The sequence below is a fragment of the Panthera onca genome, chromosome C1 (assembly GCF_046562875.1).
Source record: "Panthera onca isolate mPanOnc1 chromosome C1, mPanOnc1 haplotype 2, whole genome shotgun sequence".
In the NCBI taxonomy this organism is placed as follows: Eukaryota; Metazoa; Chordata; class Mammalia; order Carnivora; family Felidae; genus Panthera; species Panthera onca.
In genome coordinates, this window is record NC_138346.1 from 89,830,725 (window position 1) to 89,846,370 (window position 15,646).

Sequence of the window (15,646 nt, forward strand, 5' to 3'; positions counted from 1 at the left end):
AAAAGAATACGAAGTAAAACTTCATATTTGTACATAGGTATCTGATGGCTTCACAAAGGGCTGTCATCACAGTTTTTGTTCTCCAATCTTCTTGAAATGCTTGTCATCCTTCCTATGATTATGAAGATGACCACATTAATTAAATTGGTTCTTTATCTCAACTAGGTTTGTGTAAACTATATTGTACATTTCTCCAAATGCTAATCCAAATGCTACCCTCTCTTCAAAGGTCAGTGAAAGCCTCACTTCTTGCCTGAAGTTTTCCTGATGCCCTTGACTGACCTTGCCTTCCTCTCAATTTCCATAACACTCATAGTCTGCTCCAGTGGTTTCAACTGGTGCGCCATGATGGCACAGAGCATGGCACAGGGCGCTATTGGAAAGTCACAGCCACAGTGGCAGTAGCAAACCTTTCTTATTTATCATATAAACTACTGGTTACACAAGAAGAGATTTCACTTAAAATCCATGGTTTTTATTTATTATTTTATTAAAAAATTATTAACTTGTGAGGAGTGTGTTATTATTGCACTAAATATTATGATCTAATACGTTATAAAATATACACTAAAATAGAAATTATAAAAAAAATAAGAAATAAAAATGTAAAAAGTACCATTTTAACATTTTTCTTACATTGTCTTGGATTTTTCTTGGTCTTCTTAGCCATTCTGTACAGTGTGTATACCCAACTCTGATGTCACATATGTATAATGTATGATCTGATAAGTTAAAATATATATAGCTCCTCTTATTCTAAAAATTATTATATGTACTTTCAAAAATATAGGAATGGCATTAAGATAAACAATTAAGATGTGAGGGAATGAGTGCTAAGAGAAAAATTAGGGAAAAATAACATGAAACTAGAGATAAACTGCATGCTGTAAAATTCTCTATTTTTGCTGGAAGTTCATATTTATAGTAACTAGTACAAACATAGGAATGTGATCAATTTCAGGGCTCACAATGTCTATATGATCTAAAAGAAAAAAGATAAAGGGAAGAATAGATACATACCTTTGATAGAGGACATAGTTCAATAAAAGCCAGCTTACTGAGAATGGAGAAGGATCTACACTCAAAGTTGATAGTTTTGGGGTGATGGTGAGGATTCATGGGGTCTGGAGCTGACAGCCATGAAAGAATTCTTGAAGGTGTCTTTGGTGCAAAAAGATGATTTTATTAAAGCATAGGGACAGGACCCCTTGGCTGAAAGAGTTGCACTGAAAATGTAGGGGGTAACCGTTTTATGGAATTGGGAGAGAGGGTGTTTCTAAAGGGATTTTCATATGCTAATCACTCAAGGTTACTGGAGGCCTAGCTGTCAATAATCTAAGGCTGTTTTTCCCTCTAGCAAAGCATTACCATTAAGACAGTAGGGAGTTCCTGGACTATAGGCTCTTCATGAGATTGCCTTTTTGGTGGAGGCTCTTAGTTTCAGTTTAACCTTTTTTTTTTTTCCCCCCATTGGTCCTTTCCTGTTTGGGGGTAGCCTGCAGTATCCAAGGAATATTATACCTGTCCCACCTTGGGGGCAGGGAGGTGTGTGCTAGATTGTGCTTTGCCCCTTAGCCTGCCTTATGCTCCCTCATCAAAGTAATCTTTTTTTTTTATTATTTTTTTTTAACGTTTGTTTATTTTTGAGACAGAGCATGAACAGGGGAGGGTCAGAGAGAAGGAGACACAGAATCTGAAACAGGCTTCAGGGTCTGAGCGGTCAGCACAGAGTCTGACGCGGGGCTCGAACTCACAGACTGCGAGATCATGACCTGAGCCGAAGTTGGCCGCTTAACCAACTGAGCCACCCAGGCGCCCCTCTCATCAAAGTAATCTTGACCTGCCTTGTGATTTAGCTTGATTCAGGCAAAGATTGAAGAATAGTGATTTCTAACAAATCTGGGGCCAGTGACATATCAATGATGTAGTTGGTCAGGATCCTAGGACCCAAAGGGGGCTCAAGCAGGACCAGCCAAGATGGAAATCAAGCATTAGCCAGTAGGAGGTGAAAGCACAGTTTATTGAAGACATAGAGCAAACTGTCCAGGAGACTCAGAAAGGAAAGGAGGGAGTCTCCTCTTTGTTTGGGATCTGGAGTTTTTATTGGCAATCAGGCATCCAGGAACTGGTCAGAATAAAGACCAGGTCCTGGTGTCCTTCATAAGTCATTCATTCCCTGAAGCCCAAGGGTCTTGGTATCAAGGTGTTTGGAGTCAAAGTTCTTGGAGAACATGACAACCCACCCATTCAGTCCTTAGATGTTATCTATTGTGCTGAAAGACTCCAAAGATATCATTATCTCTTTGTCCCAAACACATAGGACTTATGTTCTTTTCATTACAAGGCACATGTGGAGTGGGATGCAGTTGTAAGCCACACACAGCTACACAGCTAGAGTCGAAGCCAGAGTAAAGGAAAAAAAAAAAAAAAAAAAAAAAAGAACGGCTTACTTTATGGGGTCCTTTCAGTTTTCTTGTCTCATTAGAACTAACTGAACAGATTTAAAAATACATATATGTATACATTATATATACAATGTGTGTGTATATATATATACACATGCATTATATATACATATATATTATATATGTGTGTGTATGTATATATATATATATACATATATATATATATATATGTATATATATATATCCCCAAGTTAAAGGCCTCCTCCAACTGCAGGAAAAAAAAAAAAAAAAAAAAAAACAATGTGATATTCTGGAGAAGGTGCCAAGCTCTTCTCTCCCTCTTTTCTCTTTTCAGTTCCCTTTAGGAATGAGCCATTAACAGCAGTGAGATTGTAATGGGGATTAGGTAGCACTTTACAATAGCAGTGTCCCTCACAAGATCTTGAGCCCTGTTAAATAATAAGTGTTTTTTCTTCTTATCCTTACTTTTGATGAGTTAACTAGTAATTCTCAACCAGCGCACTACCCCAGACTAAACAATCTAAAATCTCTGAGGTGTGCCTGTATCTTTAGTGGGTTTTTTTGTTGTTGTTTGTTTGTTTGTTTGTTTGTTTTCTTTGTTTTGTTTTGAGCTTCTTGAGGCAATACTAATGGGCAGTCATTTGACACAGGTTTACCTGTGTAAAGGCAAACCTGTTGCTGAGGTTGGGGACAGTAGTTATAGAGGGTTTCTTTTTGGAGACAGGGTAATCTGAAAGGGGAGGAAATGAGACACTGAGATGAGATGGAGGAGAGGAGCTGAGGCTAGCATGCGATGTGAAGCTGCCACTGGAAAATCACCTCTGGTGGGTATGGCCAGAACACTTTTTAGAATAAAGTATCTGATTTTCAGTTTGAAGTTTTTATGTTGTTATAATATATTTCCCTATCACATGCTTCGATTAATTCTATTGTATTTGTATTTCATGTGTGGGTGAGATTTTAAAAAGTGGATTCGGCAAAGTTCTGAATCCAGTGTCTGGATTGAAATTACATAGAACAGGAACAAAATAATTGCATTGAGATGTATGATGACTGGAAAATGTAGGGGTGATGTGAGAAAGTCTCTTCTTTCCAAAAATTACAAGGTGATTTTTGAAAGAACAAAAGATAGGGTTTAGATTAGAGGTAACAGTCATAAGTGTCAAAGTTTTAGAATGAAAATAAGTTTGGAAATCATTATCTTAACTAAGTTAGAATTTAATGAATTGCATGGAAGCCTTTGTAAATGGAATAACAGTCGAATTTCTCAGCCTGCCTGTTAGGGCCACTGCTGATAAATGACAATAAAAACCATGGAGAAGGCATATATTTCTGACCTCAAAAGGGGAAAGGTGTGTGCAACCAGCTCATCTGGAAGCGATAGTAAATAATTAAAGTCCAAGTAAAAGCTGGTGGTTGGAGGGTTGGCAGGGTGAAGGATATTGTTCTTTCTGATCCCAACAATCAATGTTAAAGTGCAGGTTCTGGATAAACATCAGCACCATGAATTTAATAGTGACTCCTTACAGCTAATATTGTATTGTATATAACAACACAAGCTAAAAATACATAAATAAAATCCTAACAGCTTTCCCTATAAAGTAATAAAGAGTACTCTAATTGACAATAGTTGAATAACCATAGATATAACACTCTAGAACCTAAGCCTGAAGTTTATCAAGAAACCAGGGCACAGTGGGGTGCCTGGGTGGCTCAGTTGGTTAAGGGTCCAAGTCTTGATTTTGGCTTAGGTCAGGATCTCATGGTTTGTGAGATTATCCTTCTTGCTCTGCCCCTTCCTTCCCTTCTCTCTCTTTCACCCCTTCCCTTCTCTGCCTCTCTTTCTCAAAGTAAATTGAAAAAAAAAAAAAAAAAAAAAAAGAACCTAGGACATACTTTATATAGAACTTCCAGTAAGTTATCATATGTTTTTGGAACTGAGCATTAATGTCTTTGTTTTAAATTTTTTTTAATGTTTACTTATTTTTGAGAGACAGGGAGAGACAGAGCATGGGCAGGGGAGAAAGAAAGGGAGACACAGATTCCGAAACAGACTCCAGCCTCGGTAGGGCTCAAACCTTGAACTGTGAGATAATGACTTGAGCCAAAGTCAACCACTTAACCAACTGAGCCACCCAGGTGCCCCTAATGTCTTTGCTTTTAAAGTGTGGGATAGAGTATAATGGGTCCGACAAGATGAAAACAAAGAAATTCAACAAAGCAGCTAAACACATTTGTGAATTTTAGTACTCACAAGTTGGAGCTGTCCTTAAGTAATTCTTTGTGTTGTGTAGCTAACTTGACCTTTTTAACACGTTCTGTGTAAGCTCTACGAAGCTACTAGCAGAACCTATTACTAAAGATTGTTTCCTGTAAAATTTATCTTGTTTTATAAATATATATAAATTCTATAATTTATATAATTTTCTTAGTTTACAAACCTGGGAAAAGTAAGTCTCCTAGAGGTCAACCAGATTCTGGGCTTCCATGCCCTCATTCACTAAATTATTACCTTAGAAACTAGGTACTAGAATCTATCCTTATCACCAGATCTAATGACCAAACTCAGATCATTTGAGAAGGATTTGTTTATGCTAGAGTTTTTTTTTTAAGGCAAAAGGAAATTTATAGTAATATTTTTAAAAATAAATTGTGAGGTAACTTCTAATTTTTACATCGTCACTATGACAATTTTTTTTTGCCATCCAGTAGTCTTTCTCATACTAGGTTCTAGATCCAAAATATAGTCACATTTTTTACATAGTGTGATAATCATTTTAATATATCAGCAATATATTGTTAAAAGGTAATAGAAGAATGTCTCCTTCAAGCACCAATTAAAATATTTAAAAGTTTATTTTTAGAATGCCTCAGTTTATCTTACTGTTCTCCTATGCGTAATATTCTCTGTTAAATCACATGGCTCTGCCAATGATAAAATAGATGTGATTCCTTCCATCCTCCCTTCCTCCCTTCCTTTCTTCCTTCCTTCACCTATTTCTCTTTCATTTTCTTTACAGCTCCTTTTAATCCAGTATTAACAATTCTCAAACTCTTTCCATCTTCACATTTTTTGCCTAATCCCCATAGCACTTGCTCTTATTTGCAAAATAATAACAACAATTATAATAGGAGCCAGTAATGTTCACAGTCTTTTGGTGTTCTCAGAATTGAGGTTGGATGTAATTACTTCTAGCAAAGTTGTGATTGTATTTGTTATATTTACTTTACCTTTCAGAATTCCCTACAAAACAAAAGACTAAAGTCTGGTGATGTGTGATAAACACCCTAAATATAAATCTTTTACAAATATATTACAATATTTATAAAGATCCATCCAAAAGTCAGTCTCTTGACTGGCTTCACTGGAATTTTTACCTATCAGACCTACTCAACACTAGTGCAAGGGGGGAAAAATAGCCATTGAGGAAGAAGCTAAAATAATAAGCTTGCCTTTACTTTTTAATAACACATTCTAAAGTCATTCCTTACTTGAAGCCATTTGCCCCATATCTACCAAAGTAAGCACTGTCAACCAAAGTAGATCAGCATGTTGGACCAGTTCCTGGAAAGCAGAGAATCTTGAGGATTTCTTGCCTCTTCTTCTGAACTAGGCGTTCTTCCTGGTTGAATCAGCCAGATGTAAAGGGATGGTGGAGCTCCACAATTACTGTAGAAAGTGGTATGCCAAAAGTATATTTTTGGTCCAGTTCAATGTATTTATTATTGCCTTGAATAAAGATGTAGAAAACCTACTGATCAAATTTGTGGGTATCACAAAAAGGAGTCATTGGATAACATGAGTTTTTAAAAATGTCAACTGGCAGGATCCCTAATCAAATGGAACAAGGTAGCATTTAATAGCATAAATGTAAAGGTCTGTGGTTGAACAATTAAATGTGGCTTAATACCCTTTAGTAGCACATTCTTGGAAAAAACATATGCTTTATTCTTTTTAGCTCCAGACATGGAGCCAGTTAAAATGAGAAACGAAAAAATTACGGAGTAAAAAGGAAGATCTATAAAGCAGTTCAGATTGGACAGAACTTTGAGATACTGTATTCCCTTAAGTGCAACTGAAAAATTAAATCTTAACAGTAAAACATCACAGTTGAATGAAACCCTAAAGTTTATCTAAATTTTACCTTCTTTTACTTATATCTGTATATCTCTCTCTTTCTATTTCTATATTGTATTCATATATGAGGAAACAGGCCAGGAGAGACAAAGTAACATCGTGAAAGTCTCACAGTTAATAGGAGAACAATGATAAATGCTAAGAACCCAACCCTAAACTCCCTACACTGTAGTCTGCTATCTTCCTACTGTGCTGGTAATTATTTCGTTAGGAGAGAGAAGGAGGGTAACCTTATACGTTATATTTTATCTGTTTCTTTTTGTGTGTGTGTGGGTATCGTGTTTTCTGAAATAGTATATAAATTTACACGGGGAAACAGGACTTTGAATTTTCTAGGAAGGACTCAGCAGCCTGAGATAACATGGAGGCTAGTGTATTTACAATAGATTATCAATAAGTGTTTGTTAATTAATCCTAAAATACAGACAGCTAAGGGCGAAAGGATTTTAAGGGACGTGTGTTTCTTGTTTCCTATTTTCAGACAGGACCATGCACAATCTATTTCTGTAGATGGTTAGCTCTTCAGCTTAACTCAAAAAGTTTAACTTTTCTCCTTGTCAGTAGGCCTCTTCCTTGTTTTATAGACAAATATCATTTGTGGCTTTTTTAAAATTTATTTTTTAATTTATATCCAAGTTAGCATATAGTAGGATAATTATTTCAGGAGTAGATTCCAGTGATTCAAGGAATGATATGTATAACACCCAGGGCTCATCCCAACAAGTGTCTTCCTTAATGCCCCTTACCCATTTAGCCTATCACCCCTCCCACAGCCTCTCCAGCAACCCTCAGTTTGTTCTCTGTATTTAAGAGTCTCTTATGTTTTCTCCCCGTCTTTGTTTTCATATTATTTTTGTTTCCCTTCCCTTATATTCATCTGGTTTGTATCTTAAATTACTCATATGAGTGAAGTCATATGATATTTGTATTTTTCTGACTAATTTCGCTTAGCATAATACCCTCTAGTTCCATCCACGTAGTTGCAAATGGCAAGATTTCATTCTTTTTGATTGCAGAATAATACTCCATTGTGTATGTATATTGCATCTTCTTTATCCATTCATCTGTCAGTGGACATTTGGGCTCTTTCCATACTTTGGCTCTTGTAGATAGCGCTGCTATAAACATTGCAGTGCATGTGCCCCTGTGAAACCGCACACCTGTGTCCCTTGGATAAATACCTAGTAGTGCAGTTGCTGGGTTGTAGGGTAGTCCTATTTTTAATTTTTTGAGGAACCTCTATACTATTTTCCAGAGTGGCTGCACCAGTTGCATTCCTGACCTTAAGTGGATTTTCTTCTAATTCTGACTGTAGTTACAATGCACAATAGCTGGCCTCTGATCTCTCTCTATGTAATCCTTGAAAATAGTTACTAAGTGTCCTATGTGTCTTATTGTATCTGTGAGGAGCTAATTATAATCGTTATTACCTTAAATTACAAGTTCAATTTTCCAATTTTGTAATTATTTTATACATTACCAATTATCATGTGTCTTAAGATAATTTATTTTTAATTCAACTCCAGAAGTGCATTCCATGATTACAAAGGCTGTCCATCATATTCCCCACCACACTCCTAAGTCTACAATATTATTTAGCATGTACCAAATATTTTTTAGGTATCTGTTGAATAAGTATAATTAAAGTTAAAAAAAATCTTATTTTGGAATAAGGGTCAGGGCAGTTATGAGAATCTTTTCTTCCCTTTCTATATTTATATGTATTTCTTTTTTGTGTCTTTATAGTGTTTTGTTAAATTTTATCATCTTTCAGTCTGATTTTATTCCTAATTAAAACATTCTTGACATAATTTATGTTTACTTTGCAGATATTTCCAGATATTTGAAAAAATATATTTTTTTATTTTTTGTTTAATGTTTATTCTTGAGAGAGAGACAGAGAGAGACAGAGAGAGACAGAGAGAGAGAGAATGAGCAGGTGAGGGGCAGAGAGAGAGGGAGACACAGAATCCAAAGCAGGCTCCAGGCTCTGAGCTGTCAGCACACAGCCCCATGCAGAGCTCAAACCCACAAACCAGGAGATCGTGACCTGAGCCGAAGTTGCACACCTAACCAACTGAGCCACCTAGGCACCCCTTGAAAATATATTCTTATATATTAGTGAACTTACTTAATTTAGGGTGTGTAGGAATGCAGTATGTATGTGGAAGAATTGATAAGGGATTGGATATGAATGATTGATTTAATTCTTCTGTCCTTTTGATCCTCTTTACTGTATCACCACATGATTGATTTGCTCACTGATCTCCCAAATGTACCTGATAGAAATAATACAGGGAAACTTCTCAGCTTCTTCCTGCTTTGATCAAGTGGACTTGACCATTCAGAGACAGCCTCAGCATTACAAATTAATCTACTATTCACAAAGTGAATATTTATGAAGTGTCTACTGCACATTGTGACTACATTGGTAAAAGTTGGGTCAGTTGCAACCCCTACCTATGAATTATCTCACAGTATGTTTCTAAGAAGAAATGTCAAGCCCCAATTTCAGCTCAATATGACCATAAAAGTATATGCAGGATGTAGTGGTATATGTGAGAAAGAGTGTTTCCTGGTTAAATGGAGTAGGATTTTGCAGGCCTGGCAGAGCTATTAGAGAGTAATACAAAAGTAAGGTTCAGGAGCACCTGGGTGGCTCAGTTGGTAAGCATCTGACTTTGGCTCAGGTCATGATCTCACATTTTGTGGGTTTGAGCCCCAAGTTGGGCTCTGTGCTGAAAGCTTAGAGCCTGCTTTGGATTCTGTGTCTCCCTCTCTCTCTGCCCGTCCCCTGCTCTTGATCTGTCTCTCTCTGTCTGTCAAAAATAAATAAACATTAAAAAAAATTAAGAAAAAGGTAAGATTCATATGCAGAATAGGGTATTTTTTCCTAATACTTGTGAAGATTGTTGTGAATGGATCTTGCAAAATTTCTTACCTGTTCTATGTATATGCTGCTCATGCTACACTATTGTGAATTGTTAGTCAATTTTTTTCATGTGCATACCTTCTCCTTATTGAGCATATAAAGTTTCTTCTGGTAATCGCTATGTCTTCCTTGTATCCCCTTCCAGACAGTCTTTGTATAGCTTATCACATTCATTCATTTGTTTGCCAGACATTTACTTTGGGCTTACTATATGTGTCAGGTACTACTCTAAGTGCTAGGGATAAAGCAGTAAACAAAATAAAGCCCCAACCCTCACAAAGATTACATTTCTGTGAGATAAGACAGACACTAAAGAAACAAACCAATATATAATGGGTTTGACTGTAATAAATGCTAAGGACAAAAATAGGTTTGGTAAGGGGCGTAGAACATGCCCAGAAAATAATGTTTTATAGAATAGTCAGGGAAAGTTTCAGTAAGAAGGGCTAAGCTAAGACAGGGCTGTGCAGATATCTGAGGAAAGTGCTTCCAAACAAAAAGAGTAATATAAAGAATCTTAGACTGATAGTATTTGGTTTATGTTAGGAAGAGGAAGATCTGTGTTACCAGAGATGATGAGCGAGGGGGAGAGTGGAAGGATGTCAGGTGAGAGAGGGTTGAAGGGTGTGTGTAGATGATGAAAGTCATGGGAGGGAAATTTAATTTTACCTTTGATGAGATGGCAAATGATTAGAGAGTTTGAGTGGAAGGGAGAGAAATGATCTTGTTTACCTTTTCAAAGGGTAACAATGGCTCCTAAGTAGAGAAAGGACTGGGGAGGAAAGGGGAGTACTGAGGCAAAAGTGAAGCAGGGCAATAAGTTAGGAAGCTATTTGCAATACAGTTGACCTTGGACAATAATGGGGTTGACCCCTGCACAGTTGAAAATCTGCATATAACTTTTGACTCCCTCAGAACTTAACTACTAATAGCCTAATGTTGACTAGAAACCTTACCAATAACATAAATAATTAACACATACTTTTAACACATATTTCGTATGTATGTTCAATGTATTATATACTATATTCTTACAATAAAGGAAGCTAGAAAAAGAAAAGGTTATTAAGAAAAATGTAAGAGAAATACATTTACAGTACAGAAAGTACTGAATTTATTGATTCTGTGAGTTTATATCATCTGTTTACAAGATAAATTGTGTGTCAGTGCCTATATCAATATTGTTCAATGTATTTATTGAAAGAAATCCACATGTAAGTAGACCCACACAGTTCAAACTCAAGTTGTTCAAGAGTCAACTGTACTTTAGGCAAGAGTTAATAATAGTTTGCATTACATTATAAGCAGTGGAGTGTATGAGAGGTGGTTGGATGATGGATATGATTTGAAAGAAGAATAAAAAGGGCAAAACTAATTGGTAATAGATTGAACATGAGAATATTGGGGTGATGGATTAGATGTGAAGTTTGAGAAAAAGTAATCAAGGATAATATGAGGTTTTTAGCCCAAGAAACAAAGGATGGAGATACCATCTATCATACTGTTGTGACATGTGGAGTTGCTTTGTGGAAGATTATAAGACAAGGGTGTTTCCAGTAGAAATCCAGAATTTGTCCTTTGTATACCAGGATTTCCTTGTCTAGCTACAAGTGGAGATACAAAGTGGGCAGTTAGATATGTGGGTCTAACATTTGTGGAAGAGATCTCGATTAAGTATAATGCTTAGTGTTCATGCAAAAATAATGCTTATTGTTGTCGATTGATTCACTCTTTCAAAATGAAATCATGTTAAGTAATACTTTTACAAAATTGGAAAAATCAAAAAAATTTTTGCTTTCCAGATATATATTTGAAAATGTTACCTGCTCTGCTTCAAACAATTACATATTTGACTTAACCATTCTTGAGAACAAGGGGGTTTTGGAATCTTTTTTCAATTAGGCGAAGAGTTTAGACTGTATTTTAATAGAAATGGAATCTCAAAACTTACTGATAAATAGCTTTATTATACTAATTGCTTTTTCTTTATTTCCATAGTCTGTCACTGTGCCAGAGGGAAATTATATTGGTCTTAAAGGATTTGTTCTTCAAATGGCCACGTAGGTCACAACACGAAAACTTACTTAGTTGGTGGCAAATTTATTATTTAATGATTTGTCCCCAGTGTCTTTCTGGTGGCTATATTAAAATCATTGGTCTATAATTGCTACCCTTTATGCATATGCATGCACATATAATATATTTCATTTATAATCTTTAGACACATTTTTCATTCAAATATTCAAAAAGCACTGTTATTTAAAGACTCTATGATAGGATAGAGCCATTTTTCAAGTATGCTTAAGCCCATTTGTCCAATGAGAGTTTGAAAAATAATGTAAGGGGTTTGCAGTTGACATTTGGGAAACTAGCTCCTCAGAAGGAATAATTGGATGCTAGGGCATTTTTAAGGCTTTATACATTTTGAATGACCTTATACTTAAAACACTCTTGATGCAGTTGAAATGCCCTTATGTTTCTTTTCCATTCTCTCTCTACTTTGAGACTTTGTTGATTGTCTCCAATAGTATTCTTTTTTATATTTAGAGGACTCAGACACAGGTATGGGTGTGAAGACAAAAACTGTGGTCCAAAATAGCATGGTTTGATATCAAGATTGCAAAATAATGTGGGATAAGTATTTATTGAGTTAAAATGAGTAGGAAAATGAAGAAAAAATAATAAAGGATGTGATAGGTCATTTCCATATATATTTCAAAAGTACTTTAAAAATTCATTTGACTAGGTCCTTTCATGTTGTTTTAATATATTTATTACTATTTGTTTTAATAAATTGTCCTGAAAACTATTTATACACGTAGTACACCCAAAATACTAATGCAATGTGATCCTAATACATATATCAATATATCGATACCTTTTATAGTGTATGTGTATGTTTTTTGTTTTTGTTTTTTTTCTTTCTGTCTTATCCATAGAAAATGATACCATCTACTGGACAGACATGGGCTTCAATAAAATTAGCCGAGCTAAAAGAGATCAGACTTGGAAAGAAGATATCATTACCAATGGCTTGGGAAGAGTGGAGGGGATAGCTATTGACTGGATTGCTGGTATAATCCATGGCTTTTTCTGTTTTCATTTCACACCTATTTTGTTAGGGTCTCAATCTCCTTCATAAAAATTCTGTTTCCAACTCATAACAATTTTTTTTTGTACTTCTAGCCACAGGGATAAATAGTCTCTTTTGCTCTTGGCTTCATTCTTTCTAATGCTTTTGAGCCTTTGGACAAGTGTTTTTATGCAGAAGTAGATTATGTAGTGGTAACTTTGCCCAAATCTCCTGAGAACTGTGAGGCAGGTAAACAAAAGTGTCAGAAGTTCTCTTTTGCCTGCAGTCAGTAGAAAGTTAAAATAGATCCCTTCTTTAGGTGAGAAGTTTCAACTTATTTGTAACACATAAATGTTTCATTATATGGTTTAAACTACAGATGTGTGAGATTAGAAAGTATTTGCATATTCGTTCATTTACAGCTTTCTGCTTAGGAAATGCACACATAAAAATAAATATAGGAAGTAAATGATTTCTTGATAGTTATGTGAATGCTCAGAAAGTTAATTTTAGCCCTAACTAATAAGTCATTTTCTTTCTCACAACTATATTATAAACACATCTGTATTTCTCCTAGGTAACATATATTGGACAGACCATGGTTTCAACTTAATTGAAGTTGCAAGACTCAATGGTTCTTTCCGTTATGTAATTATTTCCCAAGGCCTGGATCAACCAAGATCTATAGCTGTGCACCCAGAGAAAGGGTAATTTTAAGCTTTATGTGTATCTTGAGTTTTAAGTGAGTTTTTGTAAGTTTCATTTAAAAAATCCAGATGTCCGTATTAATATTTATTTTTAGTTATAATGTTGGAAACAAAACTCAATATCTTACCTAACCACAAGAAAAAGTTTATTTTCACTCTGTGGTGTATATTTTAGTACATATTTGATGGGGTCATATTTATTATTCATTTCTTTAATGTATGTGTAAATCCAAGTAAGTATACTAATATATTTCTAGATTCTCAATTTAAAGTTCTGCCCTATGACTGTTTACAAAACAGGTACTCAATTATTTGCTGAATGAATGATAGCCAACTTCATTCTTCAATATTCTAAAGCTTCGGTTTCCATTTACAAGTCTGTGATTACCATGCAACATGTTCATTCCAAACATTGTATTTTTTTTTTCCCCTGGAGTTCCAGATAAATAGGTCTACCTGCCTTTTTGACATCTCTATTTTTCCATTTGGTTGTTTCATAGGCACTCAAATTGTGCATATCTAAAATGGAAGTGAATTCAATCTGCCATCAAATTCTGTTAATATTTTTTTTCTAAACATTATCAATCTACCACTTTCCATCTTTGCTATTTCCACTCTAATTAAATCTGTTCTTATCTTACACATATACCACTGCAGTGACTTCACAATTGATCTCCTAACATTAAAGGCAGAGTGACATTTTTTTTCTTTTTGCTTTTTTTTTCTTTTAATATAAAGCTTGCATAAATCCTTTCAAGGGATTCCCATTGACTTTTGTGAAAAGTCCATAATTTCTGTTGTGATCCTTCTTCATCAGGTCTTATGTAAATATTCAGTCGCAAACTCCTGCTACTGCCTCTTTGGTATCACAGTCAATCTCTGGACTTCATAGTTTTTTGTTTTTTTTTTTTTGTTTTTTTGGGTTTTTTTTTCAACGTTTTTTATTTTTTATTTTTGGGACAGAGAGAGACAGAGCATGAACGGGGGAGGGGCAGAGAGAGAGGGAGACACAGAATCGGAAACAGGCTCCAGGCTCCGAGCCATCAGCCCAGAGCCTGACGCGGGGCTCGAACTCACGGACCGCGAGATCGTGACCTGGCTGAAGTCGGACGCGTAACCGACTGCGCCACCCAGGCGCCCCTGGACTTCATAGTTTTAAAAATATGTTCACATATTTCCTATTCTCTTCTACTCCTAGTCTTTGAATAATCTCTTTACTTTATTGGCAATGTTTTCTTTCCTACTTTGCTAAATTTTATTTGTTTTTCCCTGGCTTTGTAAATAGATCAGATCATTCTGTTCTGTGACACCAAAGTACCTAGTACTTTCATTTTTTGTAAATTCTGCGCATTAATATTTGCTTATTTGCTTATATTTATTTGCTTAGTAGCTCTATTTTTTCACTGGACTGGGTAATGTCTCTATTCTTTACTGTGCTATGAGGAGAATAGTCATGTGTGTTTGCTTTATTTCTCTATCCCTAGGGCTTAGTATACTGGCTGGTAAAGAATAAGTTGCTGACTGATAACTGCTTTTCTCTTAAGCAATAATATAGAGGTAGTCCTATTATAAAACTATATAACTTCACACCACAGTGTTTCTTTCACTGCTAGTATGATTTGACTTAGGGGTTTTTTGTTTCTTTGTTTTTAAAGAGTGGATATTTTTAAGTTAATACAACTCCTCTTACTTTTGGAGGGGTGAAAAAGTGGACTATGGTGTATTAGATACACAGCGTTATCTAAACACTGATTTAGAATGGAGTCTATATATGTAAAATATCAGTTCAACTCTCATGAAAGTCTAAAAGCTTTTATTTGTTATAGGTTGTATGTAGTTTTTCCAATATCATCATTTGCTTTATTTTCTTGACAGATGCTATAAAAATAAGTCATGGCATTAGTATGATAAAAAAAAAAAACAAAGAAGGTTAATATAAGAGAGGGAAATAACACCAACAGTTTGTCACACTTCAAGCAAAGATTACCATATATAAATTGAAAAAGCTGCATTGGTTAAGAATTGCTCTTGAATGCAAAACGTTAGAGTGAAAGTCTATAGGGATTTCTCTTTCTACCTTTTTAGTTGCCATCTTCACTAGGTTATATTTTGTCTTATACTTGATGTTATGGTCCCGTGTTATAACATGCTTGATAAATCTTCAGGGAGTATGTTTAGACTTAAGGAGGAGGGAGAAAAGATAAAACACCTTTTCCTTGCTAGATCTTCTGGTTTTATTTGGGAAAAGTTTTCATGTCAATTCCTTTGTTTTCCCTTAACTGGAAATGGGTTACATGCCCATCCTTAGACCAGTCAATACCCAAAGGGAAGAGATTATTTTGGCATATTTAGACAAGTTATATTTCATAA

General features: G+C 35.3%; 1 protein-coding gene across 3 annotated transcripts in view; it reads left to right on the forward strand.

Moving 5' to 3' along the window:
* Positions 1-15,646, forward strand: part of LRP1B (LDL receptor related protein 1B) — a 1,899,539-nt gene that overhangs the window by 1,406,869 nt on the left and 477,024 nt on the right. For all 3 annotated transcript variants that reach the window (XM_078451331.2, XM_078451332.2, XM_078451333.2), the window contains exons 36-37: positions 12,436-12,570; positions 13,147-13,276. In XM_078451331.2, the coding sequence (XP_078307457.2) occupies positions 12,436-12,570; positions 13,147-13,276 (265 nt within the window). The remainder of the gene's footprint in view (positions 1-12,435; positions 12,571-13,146; positions 13,277-15,646) is intronic.